At 60.0% G+C, this 26677-nt stretch overlaps 2 protein-coding genes and 1 long non-coding RNA gene across 3 annotated transcripts; 1 reads left to right on the plus strand and 2 right to left on the minus strand.

The window, feature by feature from the left end:
- The first annotated feature begins 859 nt into the window (after positions 1–859).
- LOC311428301 lies at positions 860–3180 on the plus strand. The gene is made up of 2 exons (XR_014687637.1): positions 860–1304; positions 1932–3180. It is a non-coding gene; the product is annotated as an uncharacterized lncRNA (long non-coding RNA).
- Positions 3181–4077: 897 nt separating this feature from the next.
- LOC311428311 (solute carrier family 22 member 6-like) lies at positions 4078–11176 on the minus strand. The gene is made up of 11 exons (XM_084539830.1): positions 11037–11176; positions 9725–10143; positions 9522–9625; positions 8839–8993; positions 8062–8230; positions 7851–7974; positions 7229–7338; positions 6452–6666; positions 6105–6213; positions 5228–5431; positions 4078–4202 (listed from the first exon to the last, which is right to left on the minus strand). Exons 2-11 carry the CDS (start codon positions 10100–10102, stop codon positions 4133–4135), a joined length of 1638 nt encoding a protein of 545 aa, XP_084395956.1. The 5' UTR covers positions 10103–10143; positions 11037–11176; the 3' UTR covers positions 4078–4132.
- A 2409-nt stretch (positions 11177–13585) lies between these two features.
- Positions 13586–23332, minus strand: LOC311428304 (uncharacterized protein). Its single transcript, XM_084539823.1, has 21 exons — positions 22474–23332; positions 21817–21920; positions 21555–21709; positions 20926–21094; positions 20706–20829; positions 20496–20611; positions 20010–20224; positions 19626–19734; positions 19311–19514; positions 18664–18738; positions 18353–18435; positions 16955–17358; positions 16355–16458; positions 16104–16258; positions 15850–16018; positions 15313–15436; positions 15045–15160; positions 14531–14745; positions 14306–14414; positions 14014–14217; positions 13586–13820 (listed from the first exon to the last, which is right to left on the minus strand). The coding sequence occupies exons 1-21, from the start codon at positions 23281–23283 to the stop codon at positions 13718–13720; spliced, it is 3867 nt and encodes a 1288-aa protein (XP_084395949.1). The 5' UTR covers positions 23284–23332; the 3' UTR covers positions 13586–13717.
- Between the last annotated feature and the right edge of the window lie 3345 nt (positions 23333–26677).

A 26677-nucleotide genomic window follows, 5' to 3' on the forward strand; every position in this document is an offset into this window, starting at 1 on the left:
AAAAGGGGGTCTTGGGGGGGAATGGGGAGTCTGGGGGGGAAATGGGGGGTTTTTGGGGGGGAATGGGGGGTCTGGGGGGGGAAAAGGGGGTTTTGGGGGGGAAATAGGGGGATTTTGGGGGGGAATGGGGGTCTGGGGGGGAAAAATGGGGTTTGGGGGGGGAAATTCGGGTGTCTGGGAGGAGGAATGGGGGTATGGGGGGGGAAAAAGGGGGTTTGGGGGGGAAATGTGTTTTTTTTGGGGGGGAATGGGGGGTCTGGGGGGGAAAAAGGGGGTTTGGGGGTGAAATTGGGGTGTCTGGGAGGAGGAATGGGGGTTTGGGGGGGAAATGGGTTTTTTTTTGGGGGGAATGGGGGGTCTGGGGGGGAAAAAGGGGGTTTTGGGGGGGAAATGGGGGGGTTTTGGGGGGGAAATGGGGGGTCTGGGGGGGGGAAAAGGGGGTTTTGGGGGGGAAAAGGGGTTTTGGGGGGAGAAAGGTGGGTTTTGGGGGGGGAAATAGTGCCTTTGGGGGGGAAATGGTGCCTTTTAGGGGGAGGAATTGGGCTGTTTTGGGGGGAATGGGGCTTTTTTGGGGGAAATGGTGCCCTTTTTGGGGGGATGGTGGTTTTGGGGGGGGAAATGGGACCTTTGTGGGGGGAATGGTGTTTTTTGGGGGGGAAACGGTGCCTTTTTTGGGGGGGGAAATTGAGATTTTGGGATCAAAGTGGCACCTTTGGGGGGGAGGCAATGATGGTTTGGGTGGGGGAAATGGAGCTTTTTGGGGGAAAATGGTGCCCTTTTTTGGGGAAATGGTCCTTTTTTTGGGGAAACGGTGCTTTTGGGATCCAAATAGCAACTTTTTTTGGGGGGGAAATGTTTTTTTTTGTTGGGAATGGGGGCTTTGGGGGAAGAAATGGTGCTTTTTTGGGGCAAATGGCACCTTTTTTGGGGGGAAATGGAGCTTTTGGGGAGAAAATTGTGCCCTTCTTTGGGGTCATGGTGCTTTTTGGGGAGGAAACGGTGCTTTTGGGATCCAAATGGCACCTTTTTGGGTGGGAAACGGTGGTTTGGGGAGGGGGAAATGACAATTTTGGGATGGAAACAGTGCTTTTTTGGGGGGGGAACGTCAGAGGGAGGTGTGAGATCCTTTCACTTCAATTCCCCAATTCCTCCCCTTTTTCCCATTTCTCCCTTTTTCCCCCAATTCTTCCCTTTTTCCCAATTTCCCCCCAAATTGACCCAGGACCAGCTCCTCTTCTGCGACGACTGCGACCGCGGCTACCACATGTACTGCCTCACGCCCCCCATGTCGGAGCCCCCCGAGGGTGAGTGCTGCGCCCCCCAAAAATGGGTCAAAACACCCCAAATTTGGTACAAAACAGCAAGAGCCACGCAGACCCAATCCTTCCTGCTTTTTTGGGGGGAGATCCTTGCGGTTTGGTTAAAAATTCTCAGATTGAGTGCACCGGCGTTGCCCTCAGGCTCCTCTGCTCCAGCAGAGACCCCGAAAAAGCAGTTTTTTGCCCCAAAATTTATCACCCAAGGCTCCTTCATCCTCCTCTCCCTCCCGCTTTGTGCTGACTCACGGCGTCGAAGCAAAAATAGAAGGGAGAAAAAAAAAAAAGAAAAAAAAAGGTATTTACAACCAAAACCCCAAAACCTCGATGGCAGAGGGTTAATTATCGGCCGGTTAATTATCAACCGGTTAATTATCAGCCGCCTTCGCTCGAAGGTTAACGAGGAGGAAGAGGAGGAGGAGGAGGAGGAGGAAGGTCACGGGGCTCTGCAAGCAAGAACCCCTCACCGCCGCCGAGACGCGCGGAGACCCCAAACCTGCTCTTTTTCACCCCAAAACGGCCCCTAATGAAGCACGGGCCCCTAACGAAGAGCGGGCCCCTAATGAGGGGCGCGGGGGGAGCCCCCTGTGACCCCCCCCCAATTTCTGCCCCCAGGGAGCTGGAGCTGCCACCTGTGTCTGGACCTGCTGAAGGAGAAAGCCTCCATCTACCAGAACCAGAACAACTCCTGATGCCCTCGCTTTTCCCTTTTTTCCCTTTTTTTTTTTCCCCTTTTATTTTACGTTTTTTTCCCCCATTTTGGGTTGGTTTGGGTTTTTTTTTTTATCGCTTTTGGGGGTGGCTTCTCTCCCTTCCATCCTGCTGCCCCCACGTTGGGTGCCCTCCAGGACAGCCACCGCCGCCTCCCTGACCCCCAGGAGGGATTTTTGGGGTAAATTCCCCCTAAATCCGGCCCGGCACGTGTGGGCTGCCCCTTCCCGTCACCATTCCTGGGCTTTTTCACCCAAAAGGTGCCCGAATCCTCCCCTCTCCAGCACCTCGGAGTGGCATGCCAAAAAAAAGAACAAAACGCCGCTTTTCCCTTTTCTTGGCAAATTCGGGGCCCCGCGCCAGCTGGGGGTTGTGTTTTTTGGGTTGTTTTCCTTAATTTTTCAATTCTGATGGGGTGAAGTTTTAGGTTTTTTTTTCTGGTTTTATTTTTATTTCATTTTCCCCCCCCCATTTTTCTTTTTCGTTCTCTCCTCCCGGCCCCTGCCTAGACGAGGCCTTACACCCCGCCATCCTCCTTCAGCCAGCGCAGAATTGGGGCAAAATCCCAACATTTTGGGGTTTTCCCCGTGCTCCTCCTCCGGCTGGCTCAAAATGGGGCAAAACCCCTCCGTTTGGGGGTTTTCCAGCCCCTGCGGATCCCTTGACCCGTCCCGGTTGCACAGGGTTTGGTTTTGGGGTGGGGTGGGAAGCTGCTTTTGTCCTAAAACCGCCACTTTTCCCCTCAAAACGTGGCAGGGAGGAGGGGGCGTGCCCTCCGCCCCGGGAAGGAGCCGCCGTGCTTTTTTGGGGTGCGCTGGGGACCCCCCCCTGCTTGCCCCCCCCCCCCAGGGTCCCGCAGACTGAATGTGCCTGTTTTTTCTAAAAATCTACTTAAAAACCTACCTCCGACGCCCCCCCTCCCACCACCACCCCCCCCCATTTTCACCGGCCGGACCCCCCCCAACGGAGAAGAAGCTGGCGGGGGGGTGGGGAAAGACCCAAAATGGCCCCAAATTGGCCCAAAACAGCCTCAGATTGACCCAAAATAGGCCTAAGCTGACCCAAAACGGCCCCAGATTGACCCAAAACAGCCCAAAACGGCCCAAAATTGACCCCAAAAGGCCCCAAAATAGCCCCAAATCACTAAAAATAACACTTAACCCAAAAATGCACAAATCTGGTGGGGAAGCAGCTCCAGCCCGGTGTTTTCTCCCCTTTCCCCCCTTTTTGTGCCCGATTCAGGTGGAAAAGGCGGCTTTTTGGTTCAAAATGGGCGGTTTTCCTCTGTTTCGCGCCCCGGTGGGGGGCGGGATGATGAAATGTCCCAAAACGGGTGGGTTTTACCCCGTTTTTTTCCCCTTCGGCAAAGCTTCACGGTTGTGTCTTATCCGGATAAAAAAAAAATGACACCAAAACTGCTCGTTTTCGTAATAAAAATGGAAAAAAAAAACCACGTGGAATTGTGAGTGTTTTGGGGCAAAAAGGGGGGATTTCAGGGCCCTGGTGGGGTGGGGGGCTGTGGTGGGAGGGAATGAAGTTCCACTGGGTGGATTTGGGGTGAAAAAGTCCTATTTAGGTGCTTGGATGTGGCTTTTCTGAGGGCTGGTATTGGGGTTGCGTTGCCCTAGTTTTTGGGGTGAATAAACCCCATTTAGGTGCCTGCGTGTGGCTTTTCTGAGGCCTGATTTTGGGGTTGTGCTGCCCTTATTTTTGGGGTGAATAAACCCCGTTTCTGCTGCTTGGCTTCTCTGAGGGCCGATTAGCCGGGTTGTGCTGCCCTGGCTTTTGGGTGCAAAACGCCCGATTTCGGTGCGTTGTTGTGGCTTCTCTGAGGGCTGATACCGAGGTTGTGCTGCCTGCTCTTTTTGGGGCCAAACCGCTCCGTTTAGGTTCTTTTTTTTCCACCCGCCAACCCCGACGGGAGTCTTAATCCCCCAGCGGGGAGGGGGATTAAGGGGGGGGCCGCGGCTGAAATCGCCCGAATTGGGGCAAAGGCCGGCGCTCGGTGACCATCGGCGTGGCTTTATTGGGGTGAAATAAATAGGATTTGGGTAAAGAGGGGGCTGTTGGGGGGGGTCCTGCGCCCCCTCCCCGGTCCTCGCCCCTCAGGCGCCGTCCTTGGTCCCGGTGGGGCCCAGGGGGACGGTGACGTCCTCGTCCTTCAGGTGGCCCCCGCTGCGGGGAGGGGGACAGGGGGGTCAGGGCAATCCCCAAAACCCTCAGGTTTTGCCCCAAAAACTTCGGTCCTCCCCACCCCAAAACCTTCAGTCCTGGCCCTAAAAGCTTCAGTCCTTCCAACCCCAGAGTCTTTGGTCCTCGACCCAAAACCTTCCCACCCCAAAACCTTCCATTCTCACCCTAAAACCTCCTCTCCTTCTCACCCCAAAACCTTCCATTCTCACCCCAAAACTTTTTCTCCTTCCCACTCTAAAACCATCTGATCTCAGCCCCAAAACCTTAGTGTTTCCCACCCCAAAATCTTCAGTCCATCATACCTCCAATACCTTCAATCTTCACCCCGAAACCTTCCCCATTTCCCACCCCCAAATCCTTCAGTCCTCACCCCAAAACCTTTCGACCCTCTCACCCCAAATCCAGCCTTTCTCACCCCAAAACCTTTTGCCTTTCCCACCCCGAGATCTTCAATCCTCACCCCAAAACCTTCTGCACTTCCTACCCCCAAACCCTTCAGTCCTCACCCCAAAACCTTCCCACACTTTTCACCCCAAACCCAGCCCTTCTCACCCCAAAACCTCCCAGGAAGGCAATCTCACCCGAAAACGCCCATTTCCCCCCTTTCCATCTACCACGAAGAAACCGGGGACAAACTGGAGAGGGGGACGGGGACCCCAGGGGGTGACCCAAGGGGGGACGGGGACCCCGGGGGGACCCCAAAGTGGGACGGGGACCCCGAGGGGACCCTAAGGGGGGATGGGGACCCCGGGGAGACCCCAAAGTGGGATGGGGACCCCGAGGGGAACCTAAGGGGGGATGGGGACCCCAGGGGGTGACCCAAGGGGGGACGGGGACCCTGGGGGGACCCCAATGGGGGATGGGGACCCCAGGGGGTGACCCAAGGGGGGACGGGGACCCCGGGGGGACCCCAAGGGGGGACGGGGACCCCAGGGGGTGACCCAAGGGGGGATGGGGACCCCGGGGGGACCCCAAAGTGGGATGGGGACCCCGGGGGGACCCCTCACCGTCTCTCGACGTCCTTGATGGTCTCGGGCAGGGGCACGTTGCGGGTTTCGGGCAGGAAGCAGGTGGCGATGGCCGAGACGATGGGGGCGGCCCCGTAGATGACGAGGGGCAGCACGGGGCTGACGTCGGCCGCCATGCGCACCAGGGGGGCCACCATGCTCCCCACCCGGGCCATGGTGCCCCCCAGGCCCATCCCCGTCTGCCTGCGCCGGGGAGAGGGAGAGGGTGGGCGGGAGGACGGACGGACGGACGGACGGAGGATGGATGGAGGGATGGAGAGGTGGTAGGACGGATGGACGTAGGGTTTGGTGATGGTTGGATGGACAGACGGATAGACAGATGGGTGGAGAGGTGGTTGGACAGACAGACGGACGGATGGATGGGTTGAGGGATGGTGGAGGGGTTGTTGGAGGGACAGACAGACGGACAGCTGGGTGGAGAGGTGGTGGGGTGGACGGATAGATGGACAGATGGAGGGTTTGATGACGGCTGGACGGACAGACGGATGGGTTGTGAGGTGGTTGGCTGGTCAGATGGATGGATGGATGGATGGAGAGGTTGTTGGAGGGACAGACGGACATGGGTGGAGAGGTGGTTGGGTGGACAGACGGATGTGGAGAGCTTGATGATGATTGGCCAGACAGATGGACGGATGGATGGATGGGTTGAGAGATGGGTGGAGGGGTTGTTGGGTGGACAGACAGACGGACGGACAGAGGGTTTGATGGTGGACAGAGAGAAGTTTGGATGGATTCGTTGACCGACGGACGGATGCGGTGGGATGTGGGACGGACAGATGGACGGAGGGGTGGGTGGGCGGGTGGGTGGGTGGGGGTCTTGGGTGTCAAGGCAGCCCCACGGGGGGCTGCTGCCCACCTGATGGCGGTCGGGAAGAGCTCCCCGGTGAAGATGTAGGCGCAGTTGAAGGAGGCGGCCAAGGAGCCTTTGCCGACCACCGCGAAGGCCATGCGCAGCGTCTGCAGCTCTGGGGACGGCCACGGGGTGGGGGGTCACCACCCCCAGACCCCCACCTCTGGAAGTCCCTGGCCTCCGTCTCTCTCTTTTTCCAGCCTCTGTCCCTCCAATTTTTCTCCCCACCCCTCTAACCGTTCGTCAACCATCCTCCATCTCTCCATTCCACCGTCCTCCCTGCCCTTGCCCTCCACCCTCTCGCCCTCCATCCCCTCACCCTCCACCCCCTCCCTCTCCACCCCGGCGCCCACCCGTCGGCACGACGATGTTGGCGAGGATGCAGACCCCCGCGAGCCCCAAGGAGACACCCTGGGCCACCCGGCGCCCGGCACCGCTGATGATCAGGACGGAGGCCAGCTTGGCTGGGATGTCCACCGCCGCAAACACCAGTTGGCTCAGGTAGATGTCCACCCCAAAGCCCTGCAGGTCCATGGCCAGCCCATAGTAAGCGAAGCTGGTAGAGAACCTGCCCAAAAACCCAGCGTTTCAACTCAAAACCCACCAGGCATCTCCGAGTGCCCAGAAGGCAGGCTTTGGCCTTCGAAGGTGGCCTTGGCCTCAAAAGTTGGGTATCGTTCCCCCAAAAAGGCGTTGCCGACATGGTTTAGACACTCAAATTGGGTTTTGAGTGCCAAAAGGTGGCTTTTGGCTTCCAAAAATGGTGGGTTTTAAACCCCAAGTTGGGTTTTAAGGTCCAAAAGGTGGCTTCTGTCCCAAAAAAAGGTGTTTTAGGCCCCCCAAAGTTGGGTTTGGAGTCCCAGAAGTTGAGTTTTGAGCCCCAAAGTTCAGGTGTTGAGCCCTAAAGGTTGGGTTTTGAGCACCAAAGGATGGGCATGGAGTCCCAAAAATGGCTTTGAAGCCTTTAAAGGTTGGGTTTGGAGCCTCAAAGGTTGTTTTTTGGGCCTTGAAGGTTGGTTTTTGAACCTAGAAGAATGGGTTTTGACCCCCAAAAGGTGGTTTTTTGAGCCCTAAAGGATGTTGTTTTCATTCCAAAAGGTGTTTTTTGGGCTTGAGGTGACCTTACTTACCAGACGAAGGAGACGCCGCAGGAGACTGTCCTCATCCCAGGGGTACGGACCAGGGCGGCCAGGGCCCCCCCTGGCATCGGGGGCTCCCGGTGCACCAGCGCCCGCAGCACCTGTGGGAGAGGGATCAAGGGATCAGGAGGGATCTGGAGGGACACAAGGGATCTAGGGGGGACCTACTGGGAGATACGGGGGATCTATTGGGGGATACAAGGGATCTAGGGGGGGTCTGGGCTATCTCGTGAGATGTAGTGGGCAGAGAAAGGAGCTGGGGGGGATCCAGGAGGATCTAGAGGGGCATCAGAGAGATCTAGGAGGGATCTGGGGGGATCTAGGAGGGACATGAGGCATGGGGGGTGGGGGGGGAGGAGGAATCCAAGCAGGAAATCTGAAGAGATCTAGGAGGGAAACGGGATCCAGGAGATCTGGAGGGATCCAGGTGATCAGGGGGTAATTAAGGGAGATCTAAGTGGGGGGGACAGAGGTATTTAGAAGGGATAAGGGGGGTCTGGGGGTGGGTTTAGATGGGTAGAGGGGAAATCGGGGATCTGGGGGAGAATGAGGGGAGCCTGGGAGGATCTGGGAGGGATTTAATGGGATCTGGGAGGCCTGGGAGGGACATCACCTCCTCGCTGAGCTTATCGCCCTCCTCCTTCCTCCCGTTGATGCGGGCGACTTTGCGGAGCCCCTTCAGGGCCAGGTCGGGTCGCCCCGAAATCACCTGCCAGCGGGCTGACTCCACGAACAGCCTGGGAAGGAGGGGGACAAGGGGTGAGACGGGGACCCCCGCGTCGTGCCCCCCACCACCTCCCAGCCTCCCCTCCGCGTCCCCGTACCAGGAGTAGAGGAAGAAGAAGAAGAAGGGGAGGGAGACGACGAGCTGGAGCCAGCGCCAGTGGGGGAGGCCGAAGGCTATGCCCGCCAGCACGAACTGTCCCAGGGTGTAGCAGTAGCCGTTGATGGTGCCCACCACCGCGCGCGCCTCCGTCGGGATCCACTCCATGCCTGGGGGTCACCGTCAGCATCTGGGCGCGCGGGTCCCTCCCATTGGTGGTGGGACCGAACCCAGGCACCAGGGGCACTCCCAAGGGGCAATGGTGGTGGGGTTTGGAAGTGGACACCAAGGTCTGTCCCATGGTCAAGGGTGGTGGGACCCAACCCAACCAACAAGGTCCCTCCCATTAGTCAATGGTTTTGGGACCCAACCCAGACACCAGAACCCATCCCAAGGGTCAATAGTAGTAGGGCTGGAACTGGACACCGAGGTTTGTCCCATGGGTGTTGGGATTGGAGAGGGGCTTGTGGGGCCCTCCATGGGTCAATGGTGGTGGGGTTGGAAGTGGACACCAAGGTCTGTCCCATGGGTCAGTGGTTTTGGGACCCAACCCAACCAACAAGGTCCCTCCCATTAGTCAATGGTTTGGGGACCCAACCCAGACACCAGAACCCATCCCAAGGGTCAATAGTAGTAGGGCTGGAACTGGACACCAAGGTCTCTCCCATGGGTCAGTGGTGGTGGGACCCATAGGTCAATGGTTTTGGGACCCAACCCGGCCACCAGGGTCCCTCCCAGGGGTGGTGGAACCCAACCCACACCAGGGTCCCCAGCTCACAGAGAGAAGCGGAGTTGAGGGACACGCCGGCCATGGCCAGGCCCCCCAGGAAGCGGCAGAGGCAGTAGATGACGAACGTGGGGGCGGCCGCGGTGCCGGCCCCCGCCGCCCCCAGCTGCAGGTAGCACCAGGTGAGCAGCGCCCGGCGACCAAACCTGCTGGGACATGGCGCTGGGGGAACTGGGAGCACTGGGATGGGAGGGTATGGGTTGCTGGGATGCTGATATGGGACACTGAGATAGGGGGAGTGGGCACTGGGATTATGGTGCTTTGGGATGGGGACAAAGGGCACTGAGGATGCTGGGATGGGGACATGGGGCACTGGGATGGAGACGGGGCACTGGGATGGAGACAGGGGGCACTAGGATGGAGACAAAGGGTGGTGGGATGGAGACAAAGGGTGGTGGGATGGGGCCATGGGGCACTGGGATGGAGACATGGGGCACTGGGATGGAGACAAAGGGTGGTGGGATGGGGACATGGGGTGCTGGAAGCACTGGGACAGGGACTTAGAGCACTGGGAAGACTGGAATGGGGAATATGGTTACCGGGGATACTGGGATGAGAAACAGGGACACTGCGGGACAGAAGGCAGGAAGGATGTCCCTGCGCATGCCTGTCCGCCCTCCCTACTCCCAGTTCCTCCCAGTCCCTCCCAGTACAGCAGCAGGCCAGCTACATACTTGTCGGAGAGGACCCCGAAAAGGCCGGAGCCCAGGAGGATCCCGGCCATGTAGATGGACTGGGCCACCTGCCGCAGCTTCTTGGACTCGCACACCAGGTCCCACTGCCACCGGGGGGGGGGGGGAGGACATGGGGAGGGGGTCAACGGACACCTGTGTGTCCTCCCCCCCCGCCCCCCAGTGCCCCCCAGTCTGCACCTCACCTCGCTGATGATGGTGTGGGCAAAGACGCCGTCGTGATAGGTCCACCCGTCGTGGCACGGCTCGGTGGCCGCCCCATTGGCCGTGCCGTTGGCCGTGCCATTGGTCTCCAAGAGGTGCCACTGGGGCTCCACGTACCGGCGGCAGCGCTGGGGGCGGTGGTGGTCATCGGAGGGGATGGTGACAAAGAGGGGGACGTCGCCGATGCTGTTGTTGGCCACCGGCCGGGGCCGGCAGTGGTGCTCGGGGATGCCGGCGGTGAAGTTCTGCAGAAGGTTGTGGCTGGCCAGCATGAGCAGAGGAAAGGCCAGCGCGGCCACGTAGGTCACCTGGAAGCGTCCCATCCCGCCCAGGCGGGCCAGCAGCTCCACGAAGGACATGGCGGGACGAGGGATGGAGCTGGGGGGGGTCCCCGGACCGGCTGGGGGTGGGAGGAGGAGAAACGGTTGGAGGAAGGATGAAGAACGGCTGAGAACAGGCAAGGGGTTGCATGGAGGAAGGGGTGAAGGAAGGGCTGAGGGGTGGAGGAGGACACCCAAAGGGTGGTTTGGAGGAAGGGGCGAGGGACACGGTGAAGACGGGACCAGGAGAAGGTGGAGGGAGGCTGAGGATGAAGGCCGAGGGGCTGAAGGACAGTGGAGGACCAAGATGGGCCAAGGGATGGACAGAAGGGTGCGCCAAGGGACAGCCCAATGGAGGGACACGGGACGGGCAGCGGGATGGACCGAGGGGTGGTTGAGGAGATCAGGGTGTGGGGGGGCAGATCAAGGGAGGATCATCTGCTGATTGGTCCACTGATCTACCAATCCATCCATCTATTGATCTGTCCATCTATTGATCTGTCCATATATTGCTTATCGGTCTCTCTATTGGTCTATCAGTTGACCTATCGATCTGGCAGCCAATCTGTCTGATGATCTATCAGGCTCTCTGGTGATCAGTCTATCAATTGATCTATCAGTCTATCAGTTGCTCTATCGATCAGTCAGTATCAATTGATCAATCTATCTGTGTATCAATCTGTCAATCACAACCAACCGGTGCCATTATCAAGCTCTCAAGCTCTATTGATCTATCAAGGTGTCTGTTGATCAGTCCCTCTGTCAATTCATCAGTCTATTGATCTATCAGTCTGTCAATTCATCAGTCTAACAATCTGATCAATTGATCTGCCCACTAATCTGCCAGCCTATTGATCACTGGCTATTTATTTCTCCTTGTCGGCTCTGCTCCTTGCTGCTCTCCCTCCTCCTCCTCCCTCCCTGCCATGTTATCGATCAATCACTCAATTGATCAATCAATTTTATCACCCACCTGTCCTACCAGTGGCTCTGGCCCTCCAATGATGGATCCCGATTGATCAATTGATTGATTGCTGGCTGCTGTTTCACCCTCCTCCCTCTCTCTGCTGCTCCCTCGGTCTCTGTCTCGATCTGCCACCCACTGTCCCTCCGTCCGTCCCTCCGTCCCTCCCTCTGTCTGTTCCTCCTTCTGTCCGTCCCTCCCTCTCTCTGCCACTCCCATTCTCTTCCCCCAGCCTTCCTTCATCCCTCTGTCAATCAATCAATTGATTAATCAATGGCTTTAGCACCCGACCGTGCCACCCATCATCCCTCCAGAGGCTGTGTCCTCCTGTCCCTCTGCCCATAGCTCATATCGACTCCTTATTCTGTCAAGTGATTGATCTATCTGCTGATCAATCAATCTATTGACTGCATGGTCTATCGATCAACCTGTTGATCTGCCCTTGTCTCTATTGATCGATCTGTTGGACTCCCTGTTGATCAGTCTCACTTTCTCTCGCTATTGATCTTTATATTTCTATTATTTATAATTTATCAAATATCAATTGGTCCATGATCTCCCTCTTTATTGATCAGTCTATCAGTATTTATGTTTCTATTGATCAACCCATTAGTCTATTGATCAATTTATTGATCTATAATTGATCTATTTGTCAGTTAATTGAGATTTAAGCCTTCTATTGTCCTGTCTGTGATTGATCTACCCACCCATCATAAATCAATCAATGCACTGGGCTATAAAGTCTCATTCTAGTGACAACTCTGTTGCTATTGGTCGATTTTTTGAGCTATAGTCTAGCTATTGATCAATCTATTGATCTCTCCATTGATCAGACTCTTGGCCTATAATCTCTCTATTGACCAATAGATTGACCTTAATTTCTATTTAGTCTCTCTATCGGTCAATCCATTGATCTCTCTTGATCAATGTGATGAATGTAATCTGTCTATTGATCAGTTTATAATCTTAATCTTTCCATCACTCACTCTATTGACCTATAATCTTCCTGTGGCTCAGCCTATCGGTGTCTCTCTCCCTGCTGATCAGTCCTGTGGGCTTTCATCTCTCTCACCCAGCCCCTTGGTCTCTCCATCCCAATCAGCGTATTGATCTCTATCGACCCACTCACCTCTCTGTCACTCCAGCTCCCTCCTGACCGAATCCAGCTCCCTTCCAGCACCGAATCCTGCTCCCAGATCCGTCCGCCAGCGGCTACGACCCCTTGGCCCCACGGCTGCCCATGGCCACGTCCCCGTCCCTGTCCCCGATTCTATTTAAAGCCACCCTGGCCCCAGTTAACGTTTGACTTCCTCGGGGCCAGATCCTGCTCTGGGTCAGTGGAGCCGTTCATCAGACGGAAACGCCGGCGCCAGTCGCGCCGATCCCTGCCTGGGGATGCCCAAGGTCTCCCCGGGGACCTCCCATCCTCTCCATCCTCTTCCTCACCGAGGAAGCCCCCATCCCCAGCAGAGAGGGACCCCTTCAGCTCCTCCCCAGGCTTGTTTTTGCCATCGACGGTGGTTGATTTGCCCTGGCAATTGGGGCAAAGTCCTGGGGTCTCTGAACCGGATCCGTGGGGGGGACCTCTTGGACCCCGGGGCAGGAGGGCAGCGGGAGGCAGCGAAGCACAGCCAGGATGTGGGGAAGTGACCGGAGGCCAGGGGGACCTGACGGGGACGGGTCCGAGGGAGGGTGCAGGGGAAGCAAGAGGCACACATCCTCAGCACCTGGAGCAGAGGGGGCCTTGGGTGCCGGGAAAGTGGGTGCCTGGGTCATGGGGACACCTGGTTGCAAGGGGACACCATGGCCCTTGGGGACACCATGGCCCTTGGGGACAGCTGGGTTCTGGGTGACAGCTGGGTTTTAGGGGACACCCTTGTTCTTGGGGACACCGTTGTGCTTGGGACAGCTAGGTTCTTGGGGACAGAGGGGTTTTTGGGGACACCCAAAATTTTGGGGACATCTTGGACCTTGGGGACAGATGGGCTCTTGGGGACACCCAGGTCCTTGGGAACCTCTGGGTCCTTGGGGACACCCAGAGCCCTGGGGACCACCTGGGACCTTTGGGACACCCAGGTCCATGGGGACACTTTGGTCCTTGGGCCATCTGGATCCCAGGGGACACCCCGGTCCTTGGGGACATCTGGGTCCTCCTGCACCCATCTGCCTTCCTCAGCCTCCGTTGAGGCTCCGGCCAGAGGGGAGGAGGGGATGGGGACAAGGATGCGATGCCGAGGCTGCGGGACCCAGCTGGGACCCGTGTTTGCCTTTGGGGCGGGACGGCCGGACCAGGCAGGACCCCCGCGGCCGTGGGAAAACAACCCCCCCCTCCCTCCCCCCAAGCCTCCCACCGGCTGACCCGTTCCGCTCGCGTTTTGCACGATTTTGCTTTTATTTGTTTTCACTGCGGTACAGAAGAAGAAAAAAAAAAAAAAAAGCAACAAAAAAACACCATGAAGAGGAGGAGGAGGAGGATGAGGAGGAGGAGGAGGAGGAGGGGGAGATGTGGTCCCCCCCCAACATGGAGAAAGGGGCACCCTGATGCCTGTGTCCCCTCCTTGGCCGTGGCCACTGCTGTCCCCTCGCTCCTCTGGGGGATGCACCCCACCAGCTCCTTCCTCTGGGGGGTTGTGGCAAGGGGTGGGGGATTGGGGGGGATTTGGGGGGTCCTGGGGTGGGTAGGGAAGGTGTTAGCAGGGTTCTGTGGTGCCCCCAGGTGTAGGGTCGGGCTGGGTGGGTTGGAGGGGGAGCTGCTGGGCTTCGTCTGCCTTGGTCCGGGTCCGGGTCCGGGTCCTGGGGGGCCAAGGAGGATGAGGTGAGGAGGGGGGAGGCTGGGTGGGCTTTCACGCTGCTGTCCCCCCCGCCCATCATGCCCAACCACCCCCTTTTTTCCCACCCCGTGCTCCGTCCTCCTCCCACCGTCCTGCCCAGTGGTCCTCCCCCCCACCCACGTGTCCCTCCCCAGCCTCCATCCCTCCCATCCCACCTGTCCTCCACCTCCTCCACGGACTCGGGCAGGGCCATGTCCCTTGTCTCCGGCAGGAAGATGGCCACCAGTCCCGACACCACGGGGGCTGCCCCGTAGATGATGAAGGGCAGCACGGGGAAGACCTCACCCACCATCTTCACCAAGGGCGCCGTGATGCTGCCCAGTCGGGCCATGGTGTTAGCCAGCCCCATGCCCGTCTGCCTGTGGGACACGGGGAGGTGCTGAGGGACCACCCTGACGTGGTCACGGCCACCCCAGCAGCTCCTACAACCCGCACCCCGCTCCTTACCGAATCACGGTGGGGTAGAGCTCACCCGTGTAGAGGAAGACGCAGTTGAAGGAGGCGGCCAAGCAACCCTTCCCGAAGACGGCCATGGCGGTCCGGAGCGTCCGCAGCTCTGTGGGGACAAAGACGGGGCTCCTGGGACTCACTTAGGTGGGGTTGGGTAGTGGAGGCGCAGTGTTGGAGACTGGAGACCCCACCTGCCCCCACCAATTGGCCCCCAGCCCGCACCTCGTGGCACCAAGATGTTGGCCAAGATGGCCAAGCCCGCCAGGATGAGGGCGAGGGACTGGGTGAAGCGTCGCCCGACGAAGGTGATGGTGAGGACGGAGACCAGCTTGGCCGGGAAGTCTACGGCCCCAAAGATGAGCTGGATCACGTAGATGTTGACGTCAAAGTTTTGCAGGTCCATGGCCAGCCCGTAGTAGGCAAAGCTGGTGGAGAACCTGGGCCAGGAAGAGGTGAGGTGGGCAAATCTCACAAACAAAGAGGTTTGGGGTGGGCTACGGGGGTTGCCCACCATGTCTTGGCCCATGGGATGCAGCCAGGGAATCTGCGTCCCTTCCTGGAGCATGTGAGCACCAAGAGGCCTCTGTTGACTTAGTCCTGTGCCGTGACTCAGTTTCCCTTTCCAACATGGACCCAGCTAAGATGTGTGGATGGGGAACGGTGTTTGGAGGGAGCAGAGAGATCAACAAGTGGGAGGGCAGATGGACAACCACCCACTCGTGCCCTCCAGGCTTACCACACGAAGCAGAGGCAGCAAGAGATGCGGCGCACGACAGGCGTCCGGACCAGGTCAAACACCGTGTGGTGGCTCCTCGATGAGGTCATCTCCTTCTGCATGTAGGACTTCAAGGCCTGGGGGGGAAAGAGAGGGCATCTGGGGTGGGGATGGGGCGCTGAGGTTGCTTGTGGGGGGCAAGGTGGAGGAGCAGAGGGGGAAACCAGGGTGGAGAACCTCTCACCACCCTACAAAACACACCAAAGATGCCCTGGTCAGAGCCTCTTACTTCTATGTCCAGCTTGTCCCCTTCCTCTTTTTTCCCATTTATCCTGGCCACTTTCTGGAGCTCCTTCAAGGCCTGCTGGGACTTTCCCACCATGACCATCCAGCGAGCTGACTCTGTTAACCACCTGGGGAGGAGGGGGGGGGGGCAGGTGCATCCCACAGGGATCATCTCTCTGTCTTTCTGACCCTTCCACCAGCGAGCCACCCCTTCATCCAACCATCCACCCATCCAACCGTTCACCCATCCAACCAATCATCCACCCAATCATCTACTCATCTACTCATCCACCCATCCATCCATCCATCCATCCATCCATCCATCCATCCATCCATCCATCCATCCATCCATCCATCCATCCATCCATCCAACCATTCACCCACCCAACCATCCACCCACCCAATCATCTACTCATCCATCCAACCAACCACCCAACCACCTACTGATCCATCCAACCACCCAACCAACCCTGTGCCACCCATCCACGCAACCCTACATCCTCCCACCCATCCCTCCGCCCCTTCACCCTCTCCTCCTCACCATGAGTAGAGGAAGAAGCCAAAGAAGGGCAGCGACACCGTGAGCTGCAACCACCGCCAGTCAGGGATGGCGTAAGCAATGCCGGCCAGCAGGAACTGCCCGGTGGTGTAGCAGTAACCCATGAAGGTCCCCACGATCGCCCGCGTGCGAGTGGGCATCCACTCCAGGGCTGCCGAGACACGCGCGTGTGACTTGGGGCAGGCTGGGAGGACACCCTGGGGACGGACGCCTTGGGGCTGGGGGTGGCCACGTACAGAGCGAAACGCTGTTGAGGACGATGCCGGAGAAGGCCGTGCCCGTGAGGAAGCGGAAGAGGCAGTAGACGGTGAAAGTGGGGGCGAAGGAGGAGCACGTCCCCATGACGCCCATCTGCAGGTAGCACCAGGTGAGCAGCGACCGGCGGCCAAACCTGGCCGGGAGAAGGGGGTGAGGTGGCCCTCGTGATGCTGACCCACCTCTCCACCCCCTGTTCCCCCCCTCCCGAGGACAAGGTGTTCCCCCTCACCTGTCTGAGAGGCCCCCAAAGACGATGCCGCCCACCAAGACGCCGGCCATGTAGAGCGATTGGGCCAACTGCTTCAAGCCCCGGGAGCTGCACACCAGATCCCACTGCCGAGGGGCAAGGATGTGGGGGTGGGACAGGGATCGGGGGGGGGGGGACCCCCCTGCCTCTCTGCTGCCCCCCAAGACTGGCCTCAGCGGGTGGTAGGGTTAATCCAACACCACGGCCAACAGCCACGGCAGCTGGTAGGGTTGATCCAATGCAACGGCCAATGGAAAGAAACGCCAAGAAGGTGCCAAGAAACGTGGCCACCCTCCCCAGAATCCCCATAGCTGGAAGACACCTTCATGGGTTCATCCAGCCCCTTTTTGACCCTCCCTTGAGAAAACCAACTCCCTTATCCCTCCCTTTCTTGTGCTAGGTCTCCGCAGCACTGAGTGCCTCCAACGAGGGTTGAGCGAGGAAGATGCTCTAGTTGGAAGAATCCAACATCATGATGGCAGCAGACCCTTCACCGGTGCCCCCAGGTAGGAACCATGCCCACGAGTGAGTGAAACATGCCACCAGCCCCAAATCTCACCCCCACCACTGCCTCCGCCCTACCTCTGTGATGATGGTGCTGGTGAAGACGCTGCGGTCATAGGTCCAGCCGTCGTGGCAGGGCTCCGTCTCCAACCAGCTGTCGTTGGGGGCCGAGCCATTGGCCTCCAGAAGCCACCACTGCGGCTTCACAAAGCGCCGGCACCGCTCGCCACGGGGGACCGAGACCCTCAGCAGGTCCTGGGGGTCGAGGCTGGTGGCATTGGCCTCCCAGTGGAGCCGGCAGTGGTGGTCACTGGTGGCGGCCGTGAAGTTCTGCAGGAGGTTGTGGCTGGCCATCATGAGGACGGGCATGGCCAGGAGGATGACCGAGGCCACCTGGAAGCGCCCCATGCCCCCCACATGCTCCAGGAGGTCAGCAAAAGCCATGCTGCCACTGTGAGCCCCCGGGAGCGCCTTGCAATGGCCTCCTCAGCCATGCACGCCCACCCACTGGCAGAACCCCAAAAGGGATAGATTTCACCCCAGAAAGTCTTCTCTCCCTCCTGCAGCGTCCGTGCTCCACAAGTGCCCAGGATGGTCTCCTATATAACCCAGCCAACGGTGGCTTTGGTTAACGTTTGACGTCTTTTTTCTGGTGGTTTTCCAAAGGGATAAGGCAAAGGCGGATGGGGAAAATCCAGAAATCTGGGGCAGGCAGAAAATAATTCTCTTTTCCTTTTCTCTCTCTCTCTTTTTTTTTTTTTTTTTTCCTTTTTTCTTTTTCTCTTCCCCTCAGCGTTGATTTTCTGGGGGAGAAAGGAAGCTTTTGGAGAGGGGCAGGGTGAATCTGGGACCAATCTGCCTCCCCTGGTGTACCCGAAGAGGTGGGCATCCTGGAGAGGGGGCTTCTGGTCCTGGCCAACGCGTGGCCTTCACCGGCACCGTCAGGTTAAATTTTAGCGATTCTTTTTTTGTGGTCAAAAGGGGACCAAAAGGTGCTGACGGAGGTGGCCCTGCTTGGGTCAGTGCCTTCTCCGCCTGGGAAGGCTGGGGGTTAATTTTTGATGGGATCGGGACCAAGGGTACACGTTGGCACCAGGAGCAAGGGCCAGGCTGGCCCCGCAGGAAGTCGGGGAAGGGGCATGGTGGGAAAAGCCCCGTGGGTTGCTGGAAGGGGTTGGGCTATGATCTGGTGGGGGGGGGGGGCATTCCTCGTGGGATTTGGGGCCCCCTCCAGTGAGACAAGAGTTGGGTGGGTTGAACGTCATCAGGTGTCGTCTTGTTGGAGGTGACCTCAAACATGGCACTTCTTGGGCATCATCTTCCTGGAGGAGACCTCGGTTGGGTTTCATCCGAGGGGAGGCAACCTGAGAAACTGGTCTGGGGTCTCATCATACTGGAGGTGACCTGGGGGACAAGGTTAGGTGGTGTTTTATTGAAGGTGACCCCCAACACGGTGTCCTTTGGGTGTCATCGCACTGGAGGTGACCTCAGGGACCAGGTTTCTGGATGGCGTCTTACTGGAGGTGACCTCGGGGACACTGCTTTTGGGCATCACCTTCCTGGCAGTGACCTCAGACATGGTCATTGGGTGTCACCTCGTTGGAGGTGGCCTCAGATAACACCAAGACACCATCCCCTGGCAGAGCTCCTTTATTCCTCCGAGGACTTCCCCTGCCCCACACGGGGAAGCCACCTGACGTGGGACACGCGGTGAATTCAGGCCCGTCCCCAAACCAGGGCTGCAGGAACCCGCCAGGAACGCCGCCCCCATCCGGGTCCCTCAGGGCTCCTTTGGCGGGGCCTTGTCCTGGGGCTGCAGGGGGATCTTCTCTTTGAGGTTGGCTGTCTTCTTCTGCTTGGCCCTGGAGGGAGGCAGATGAGAGGTCAGCAGCAGGAGGAGGGTCCACGGGGCATGGCAGGACCTTGTCCATCTGTCTGTCCAGCCATTCATTCGCTCTTCTGCCAACATTCCCACCCAGTTGTCCATCCCCCAATTCATCCGTCTGTCCCTCCACCCCATCCTCCTCCACTCTGGCCATCCTCCAATCCACCCGGCCTCCTCCAACCCACCTGTCCTCCATCATACCTTCGTGTCCTCTCCCATACCTGTCCCTCCCCCCATCCTCTGATCCACCTGCCTGTCCTCCTCCAGTGCACACGTCCTCCAGTCCACCCATCTGTCCTCCTCCAATCCACCTGTCCACCCTCTTCCAATCCACACATCCTCCCGTTGACCTGTTCAGCCTCCTCCAATCCACTTGGCCTCCAACCTACCCACCCAACCTCCTCCAACCCAGCCGACCTCAACCCCACCCATTCTCCTACCACCCCATCCCCCTGTGAGCCCATTCACCCATCCGTCCGTCCGTCCGTCCGTCCATCCATCCATCCATCCATCCATCCATCCATCCGTCCATCCATCCATCCCTCCCACCTGCTCTCCACCTCCTCGATGGTATCGGGCAGCGGTGCGTTGAGGGTCTCTGGCAGGAAGCCAGCTGCCACGGCCGCCACGATGGGGGCCACCCCATAGACGGCGGGGGGCAGGAAGGGGTAGTACTCGTCCATCATCTTCACCAGTGGCGCCACGATGCCGCCCACCCGGGCCATGGTGCTGCCGAAGCCCAACCCGGTCTGCCTGCGGGCACCGCGGGGGTCAGCATGGGGCAGGGACCCCCTGGGGGTGTCAACGAGCCCCATGGGGTGATGGGAAGAGTTTTGTTTTTTTTTTGTTTTTGTTTTTTTTTACCTGATGGGAGTGGGGTAAAGCTCAGTGGTGTAGAGGAAGACGCAGTTGAAGGAGGCGGAGAGGCAGCCCTTGCCAATGACGGCCAGCGCCGTGCGCACCGTCTGCAGCTCTGGGGCAGAGAGGGGCACGGGGTGGGCTCCGCGCCGGGCTGGGAGCCCCCCAGCCATGGGGCGGTGGTGGGGTGGGACACAGGATGGCGTCTCGCCATCCTCGGAGCTATTCAAGAGCCTTCTGGGCCACCGGGTGCAGTTTGGGTGGCCGACGGAGGCACCCGGGATCGCGTGCCGTGGGTGGGTGGCAAGGTGGGGGGCACCCCGTTAAATATCTGGAGAAGGGCCGGAGGGGTGGACGCCACCCGCCCCGCCATCACCCCGGGCCACCCACCTGTGGGGACAAAGATGTTGGCAATGATGACCAGCCCTGCGAAGAAGAGGGCCACCATGAGGGACACCCGCCGGCCGATGTAGCTGAGGGAGACGGTCACCACCACTTTGGCTGGGAAGTCGACAGCACCGAAAATCACCTGGATGAGGTAAATGCTGACGCCGAAGTTCTGCAGATCCATGGCCAGCCCGTAGTACGAGAAACTGATGGAGAACCTGGAGAGGAGCAGGGAGAGAGAACTGTCTTTAGGTGGGGTGACCTTCCCACCACCCTGGGATGTCGCTGCCACGTGGGACAGGGGGGTCAGATGGAGAGGAGGGCTGTGCTATGGCTGGCTGGCTGGCTTCATGGATTGGCTGTCCATCCAACCATCATCCATCCGTCCAACCAACCAACCGTCCAACCAACCATCCAACCAAGCATCCATCCCTCCCTCCCTTCTCCACCTTATCCCCACCAGACTTCCCCAACCCAGCCCGGCCCCACCAGACGATGGAGAGGCAGAAGAAGATGTGGCGGATGACCGGGGTCCGAACCAGGTCGGAGATGGTGTAGGAGGACTTCAGACCAGCCAACTCCTCCTTCATGTTGGACCTCAGGTTCTGGAAAGGTGGAAACCAGGAAAGGTGGGGGGTGAGGGTACAAGGAAACCAAGACCACTCTGGCTCAGAGCTCCCCCCGGTGGGGCCACAATACCTCCACTGTGATCTTCTCCCCTTCTTCCTTCTTCTTATTGATCCTGGCCACCCGCTGCAGGACCTTCACAGCCCTCTCGGCCTTCCCCGAGAGCACCAGCCAACGAGCGGACTCAGCCAGCCACCTGCAGCCAGCAAGGGGGGGAAACTGAGGCACAAAGAGGGGCGAGGAGAGCTCCACGTGTCCCCAGGGCCTCCCCGGTGGGACCCAGGCGTCCTACCAGGAGTAGAAGAGGAAGACAAAGAAGGGCAGGGAGACGGTGAGCTGGAGCCAGCGCCAGTGGGGGACGGCGTAGGCCAGGCCGGCCAGCAGGATCTGGCCCAGGGTGTAGGCAAAGCCGGTGATGGCCACGGTGACGGCGCGGTAGGGCGTGGGGATCCACTCCACCACTGCAAAGGACCACGGGGACACGGCTGACTTGGCGTCCCCTCTCTGTGATCCTCCTTGTGCATGTGGCCACCCCCTCGTGTCCAGATGTGTCCCCGTCTTGTGGCCCCCTACATGGCCTTCATGATGTCCCCACTGGGATATCTCCATCTACAGAGAGCGGGACGTCCCCCTCCTTGGCCGTTGGGTTGTCCCCATCATGGCCACGCTGATGTCCCCATCCACGGCCATCTGGACATCCTCATCCACGGCCATTGAGTTGTCTCCACCATGGCCATCAGGCTGTCCCCATCTATGGCCATTGAGGTGTCGCCACCATGGCCACTAGGATGTCCCCAACACGGCCATGTTGATGTCCCCATCCATAGCCATCAGGTTGTCCCCATCCATGGCCATTGGGTCGTCCCTCCCACGGCCATCGGGACGTCCCCACCACGGCCAGCCCTGTCCCCGTCCCCTCACCCAGGCAGGCGATGCTGAGGCCGAAGCCGGAGAGGGCCATGCCTCCGGCGAAGCGGAAGACGCAGTAGGAGGCGTAGTTGGGGGCGAAGGCCGTGCACGTCCCCATCACCCCCAGCTGCAGGTAGGACCACATCAGCATGGCCTTGCGCCCGAACCTGCGGCAGGGAAGCACCGGGTGCCACTGGGGGCCACCGGGCAATGGTCTGCCCGACGTCCCCGGGGAGAAACTGAGGCACGGGGAGGGGTCGGCTGCTGCCCTTACTTGTCCGAGAGGCCCCCCAGGACCAGGGCTCCCACCAGGACCCCAGCCATGTAGATGGACTGGGCCATCTGCCGGAGCTGCCGGTAGCTGCAGACCAGGTCCCACTGCAGGGACAGGGGTGGGGTGAGGTTGGTCTGGTCCTTTCCTCCCCCCAAATGTCCCCCCCCTTCCTCCCATCCATCCATCCATCCATCTGACCATCTGTCATCTCCAACCCTCATCATCCCCATAGGGTTTCCTCCTCCATCTCCACAGGGTTCATCCTCCATCTCCAAAGGGTTTCCTCCTCCATCCCCATAGGGTTCATCCTCCATCCCCATAGGGTTCATCCTCCGTCCCCATAGGGTTCATCCTCCGTCCCCATAGGGTTCGTCCTCCGTCCCCATAGGGTTCGTCCTCCGTCCCCATAGGGTTTCCTCCTCCATTTCCATAGGATTCATCCTCCAACCCCATAGGGTTTCCTCCTCCGTCCCCATAGGGTTCGTCCTCCATCCCCATAGGGTTTCCTCCTCCATCCCCACAGGGTTCCTCCTCCATCCCCCTAGGGTTCTCCCTCCCCCTTCCTCCACCTCCAACCCCCTCCCCCCGTCCCCACCTTGGAGCTGACGGAGGTCACATCCCCCCACCCTCCCCCCATCCCCTGTCCCCTGTCCCCACCTCATTGACGATGGTGGCCACGTAGATGCTGAGGTCGTAGTCCCAGCCGTCGTGGCAGGGCTCGGTGGGCCGGGGGCCGCTGCTGCCGTTGGTGGGGGCCGAGGCCACGTAGCGCCAGCAGGACCCCGGGGTGGCTTCGGAGGGGCCCAGGGTGCCGTTAGACCACCCCAGGGTGGCCTCCGAAGGCCCCAGGGTGTCATTGGAAGACCCAAGGGTGGCCTCAGGAGGAAGACGGGTGCCATCGGGGGACTCCGGAGTGCCACCGAGCGTGCCGTGGGTGGCACCGGGGAGGTGGGTGGCATCGGGGGACCCCATGGCACCATCTGGGGACCTCAGGATGGCGTTGGAGGACCTCAAGGTGCCATTGGAGGACCTCGAGGTGCCATCAGGGGACCTCGGGATGGCGTTGGAGGACCTCGAGGTGCCATCAGGAGGCCTGATGGTGGCAGCGGGCGGCCCCGGTGTGGCACTGGGGAGGCCGGGGGTGGCACCGGGACCGCGGGTGGCAGCGGGGGTGGCGCCGGGGACGCGGCAGCGGTGCGGGGGGACGGCGGCGGTGAAGTTCTGCAGGAGGTTGTGGCTGGCCATCAGCAGGATGGGCACCGACAGCAGCACCGTCTGCAGCACCTGGAAGCGTCCCAGCCCCCCGACTTGCTCCAGCACCGCCCCGAACGGCATCGTGTTGGGGGGGGGGGGGACACGGGGACACCGGCACCCGTGGGGACACCGCCGGACACAGGGACACTGCTGGAGATGGGGAAGGGCGTCAGTCATGGGGACGCTGGTGGCCATGGGGACAGCAGCACCCATGGGGACACCAGCACCAAAGGGGACGCATGGGGACAGCAGCACCCGTGGGGACATGGGGAACATCATGCGTGGGGACACCAGTGGACATGGGGACACGGGGACACCAGCACCCATGGGGAATGACATCACTCATGGGGTCACCTGAGGACATGGGGACACCAGCACCCATGGGGACACGGGGACACCAGCACCCACTGGGGACACCAGTACCCACGGGGACACTGGGATGGGGACTGAGGACACATGGTTGGGGACAAAAGCATGGGGACAGGGACTGTGGTGGCACAGGGAGGGGACACGGGGCAGGCATGAGGACTGCAGGGCCACAGCAGGGGGACACGGTGACACAGGCGGGGACAGGGACGGTGTCACCACTTGCGTCACCCGCCCCCCAGCCCTCCCGCTGTCCCCATCCCCTCCCTGATGTCCCCGGGCCTGCCCTGGTCCCGTGTCCCCTCCCCGCTGTCCCTGTCCCCGCTCCGGCTCCCTGGGGACGGGGACATCCGGCCAGCTGTGCCTGCCGTGTCCCCAGGGTGAAGGGTCCCTGTCCCCTCCCCGATGTCCCCCGTGGGTCCTGGTCCTGTGGCACCCCGTGTCCCCTCCCACCCCCCCTCAATGTCCCAAAGCCATCCCTGTGTCCCCTCTGATGTCCCCAGTGTCCCCTGGCCCCCACCCCCTCCTCAACACCCACAGCGCCTCTGCGTCCCAGTTCCAATGTCCCCAACCCCTTGTTGATGTCCCCAACCTGTCCCCAACTCCTCAGCAGTGTCCCTAACCTGTCCCCATTCCCTCCTTGATGTCCCCAACCTGTCCCATGCCCCCTCCTCTTTGTCCCCAACCTGCCCCCATTCCCTCCCCAATGTCCCTAACCCCTCCCAAATGTCCCCAACCTGTCCCCATCCCACTGAAATGTCCCCAACCTGTCCCACGCCCCCTCCCCGATGTCCCCAACCTGCGCCCATTCCCCCCCGATGTCCCCAACCCCTTCTTGATGTCCCCAACCTGTCCCATGCCTCCATCCCAATGTCCCCAACCTGTCCCCATCCCATTGAAATGTCCCCAACCTGTCCCACGCCCCCTCCCCGATGTCCCCAACCCCTCTTGGATGTCCCCCACCTGTCCCCATCCCCTCACAATGTCCCCAACCTGTCCCTAACCCCTTCTTGATGTCCCCAACCTGTCCCACGCCCCCTCCCTGATGTCCCCAACCTGTCCCCAACCCCTTCTTGATGTCCCCAACCCCTCCCCTATGTCCCCAACCTGTCCCATGCCCCCTCCCTGATGTCCCCAACCCCTCCCCTATGTCCCCAACCTGTCCCATGCCCCCTCCCCGATATCCCCAACGTGTCCCTATCCCCTCGCAGTGTCCCCAACCTGTCCCCAACCCCTCCCTGATGTCCCCAACCTGTCCCACGACCCCTCCCCAATGTCCCCAACCTGTCCCCAACCCCTTCCTGATGTCCCCAACCTGTCCCACGACCCCTCCCCAATGTCCCCAACCTGTCCCCAACCCCTCCCTGATGTCCCCAACCTGTCCCCAACCTGTCCCCTGCCCCCCCGCCGGCTGTACCTGGGCTCTGTGGGGTGACGTCCCCGTCCCCAGGGTCCCCCCGGCCGCCGGCCCCGTTATATAAGGCGAAAAGCGGCTCTTTTGGTTAAAGTGTCACCGGGATTAGGCCGGGGGCGGGGGCAGATTCCAGCGCCGCAGGCGCCGGGGGGCCGCCAGGGTCCGCCCGCCCGCCGGCCCCATAAGTGCCCGGGGGGGCCTATAGGCACCCTATAGGTCCCCACGTCCCCTATACGTCTCCAAAGACACCTGCTGCACCCCACAGCCCCTCCCGGGGGCCCCACACCCCTCCAGGGTCCCCTATAGGTCCCCCAAAGCTGCCCCCCAAATGCCCCGTGGGCCCCCGGAGGCACCTGACGGCCTCCTTTATGCCCCCCCCCCCGTGCCCTGGGGGCCCCTATGGATTCTGCAGCAGCCCCTATAGCTCCGAGTAGCTCCCCCGAAAGGACCCCCCGAGCCCCTCTGAAGGTTTCTGCAGGATCCCATAGAACACCGATAACCCCTATGGAGCCACTGCGGCCCCCACCCCACCTCCCCGACCCCCCCGCGGGCCCCTACAGCCCCCTATGGATCCTTTAGGGGCCACTGCAGCCCCCCCAGTCCGTGCTACGAGTCTGTCTGGACTCTCTATAGACCCCATAAGGGCTCCTATAGACCCCTCTAGACCCCCACAGCCCCCTTTATGGGCTCCCGTACGCCCTTGCACATGGCTATAGGTCCTACACGCCCCTATAGATCCTCCACCAGCTCCTGCAGGCCTTTATGGACTCTCCGTAAGCTCTTACAGACCCTTATAGATACCTATAGCTTCACTGTAAATCCCCTACAACCTCCTGCTGACCATATACAGACCCCTATAGCCCCTCGTAGACCCAGTATGGCTCCTATAGAGCCTTACAGACCTCCGTAGACCATCTTATGGGCTCCTATAGGACCCCATATATCCTCTGTAGGTTCCTATAGGGCCTCGTAGATCCCCTATGGGCTCCTATAGGCCCTCAGAGATCCCCTAAGGTCTCCTATAGAGCCTTGTAGATCCCCTATGGACTCCTACAGGCCTCCATAGATCATCTCTGGGTTCCTATAGGGCCTCATAAATCCCCTATGGGCTCCTATAGGACCCTGTAGAGCCCCTATGGGATCGTATAGGGTCTCATAAATCCCCTATGGGCTCCTACAGAGCCTTGTAGATCCCCTATGGGCTCCTGTAGGCCCTCATAGATCATCAGGGGATTCTTATAGGCCCTCATAGATCCCCTATGGGCTACTATAGGGCCCCGTAGAGCCCCTACAGGCTCCTATAGGCACTCACGGATCCTCTATAGGTTCCTATAGGACCTTATATATCCCCTATAGCTCTTATAGACCCTCATATATCCCTTATGGGCTCCTATAAGGCCCCTATAGACCCCCGCAGCCCTTTAAAGCCCCCCCATAGGCTCCCGGGACCCTTATGGAGTTTCTGCAGCCCCCTATAGGGGCTCTATAGGGGGGGGGTCTCTGCTGCTCTCTGCTGGCCGCGACCCCGCACGGCAGCACCGGGGGGAGGTGAGGGGGGGGTTTGGGGACCCCCAGGTGACGGGGGGGGGGGGCTTGGGGACACCGAGGGGACCCCCCCCCGGGGGATGTAAAGACGCCGCCTGCGCGCTGCCCCTATGGAAACGGGAACGTTTATTGAGCCGATACAAAAACCCCCAGAATCGTTAAAAGTCGCCAACGGCCCCCAAAACCACCCCCCCGCTCCCCCCCCCCCCCAAAAAGGGTCACGGGGGTTTGGGGCCGGGCCATGGGCACCCCCCTCCTCCCCCAAAACAAAAAAAAAAAGCA

This window comes from Aythya ferina, assembly GCF_964211825.1.
Source record: "Aythya ferina genome assembly, contig: HAP1_SCAFFOLD_42, whole genome shotgun sequence".
In the NCBI taxonomy this organism is placed as follows: Eukaryota; Metazoa; Chordata; class Aves; order Anseriformes; family Anatidae; genus Aythya; species Aythya ferina.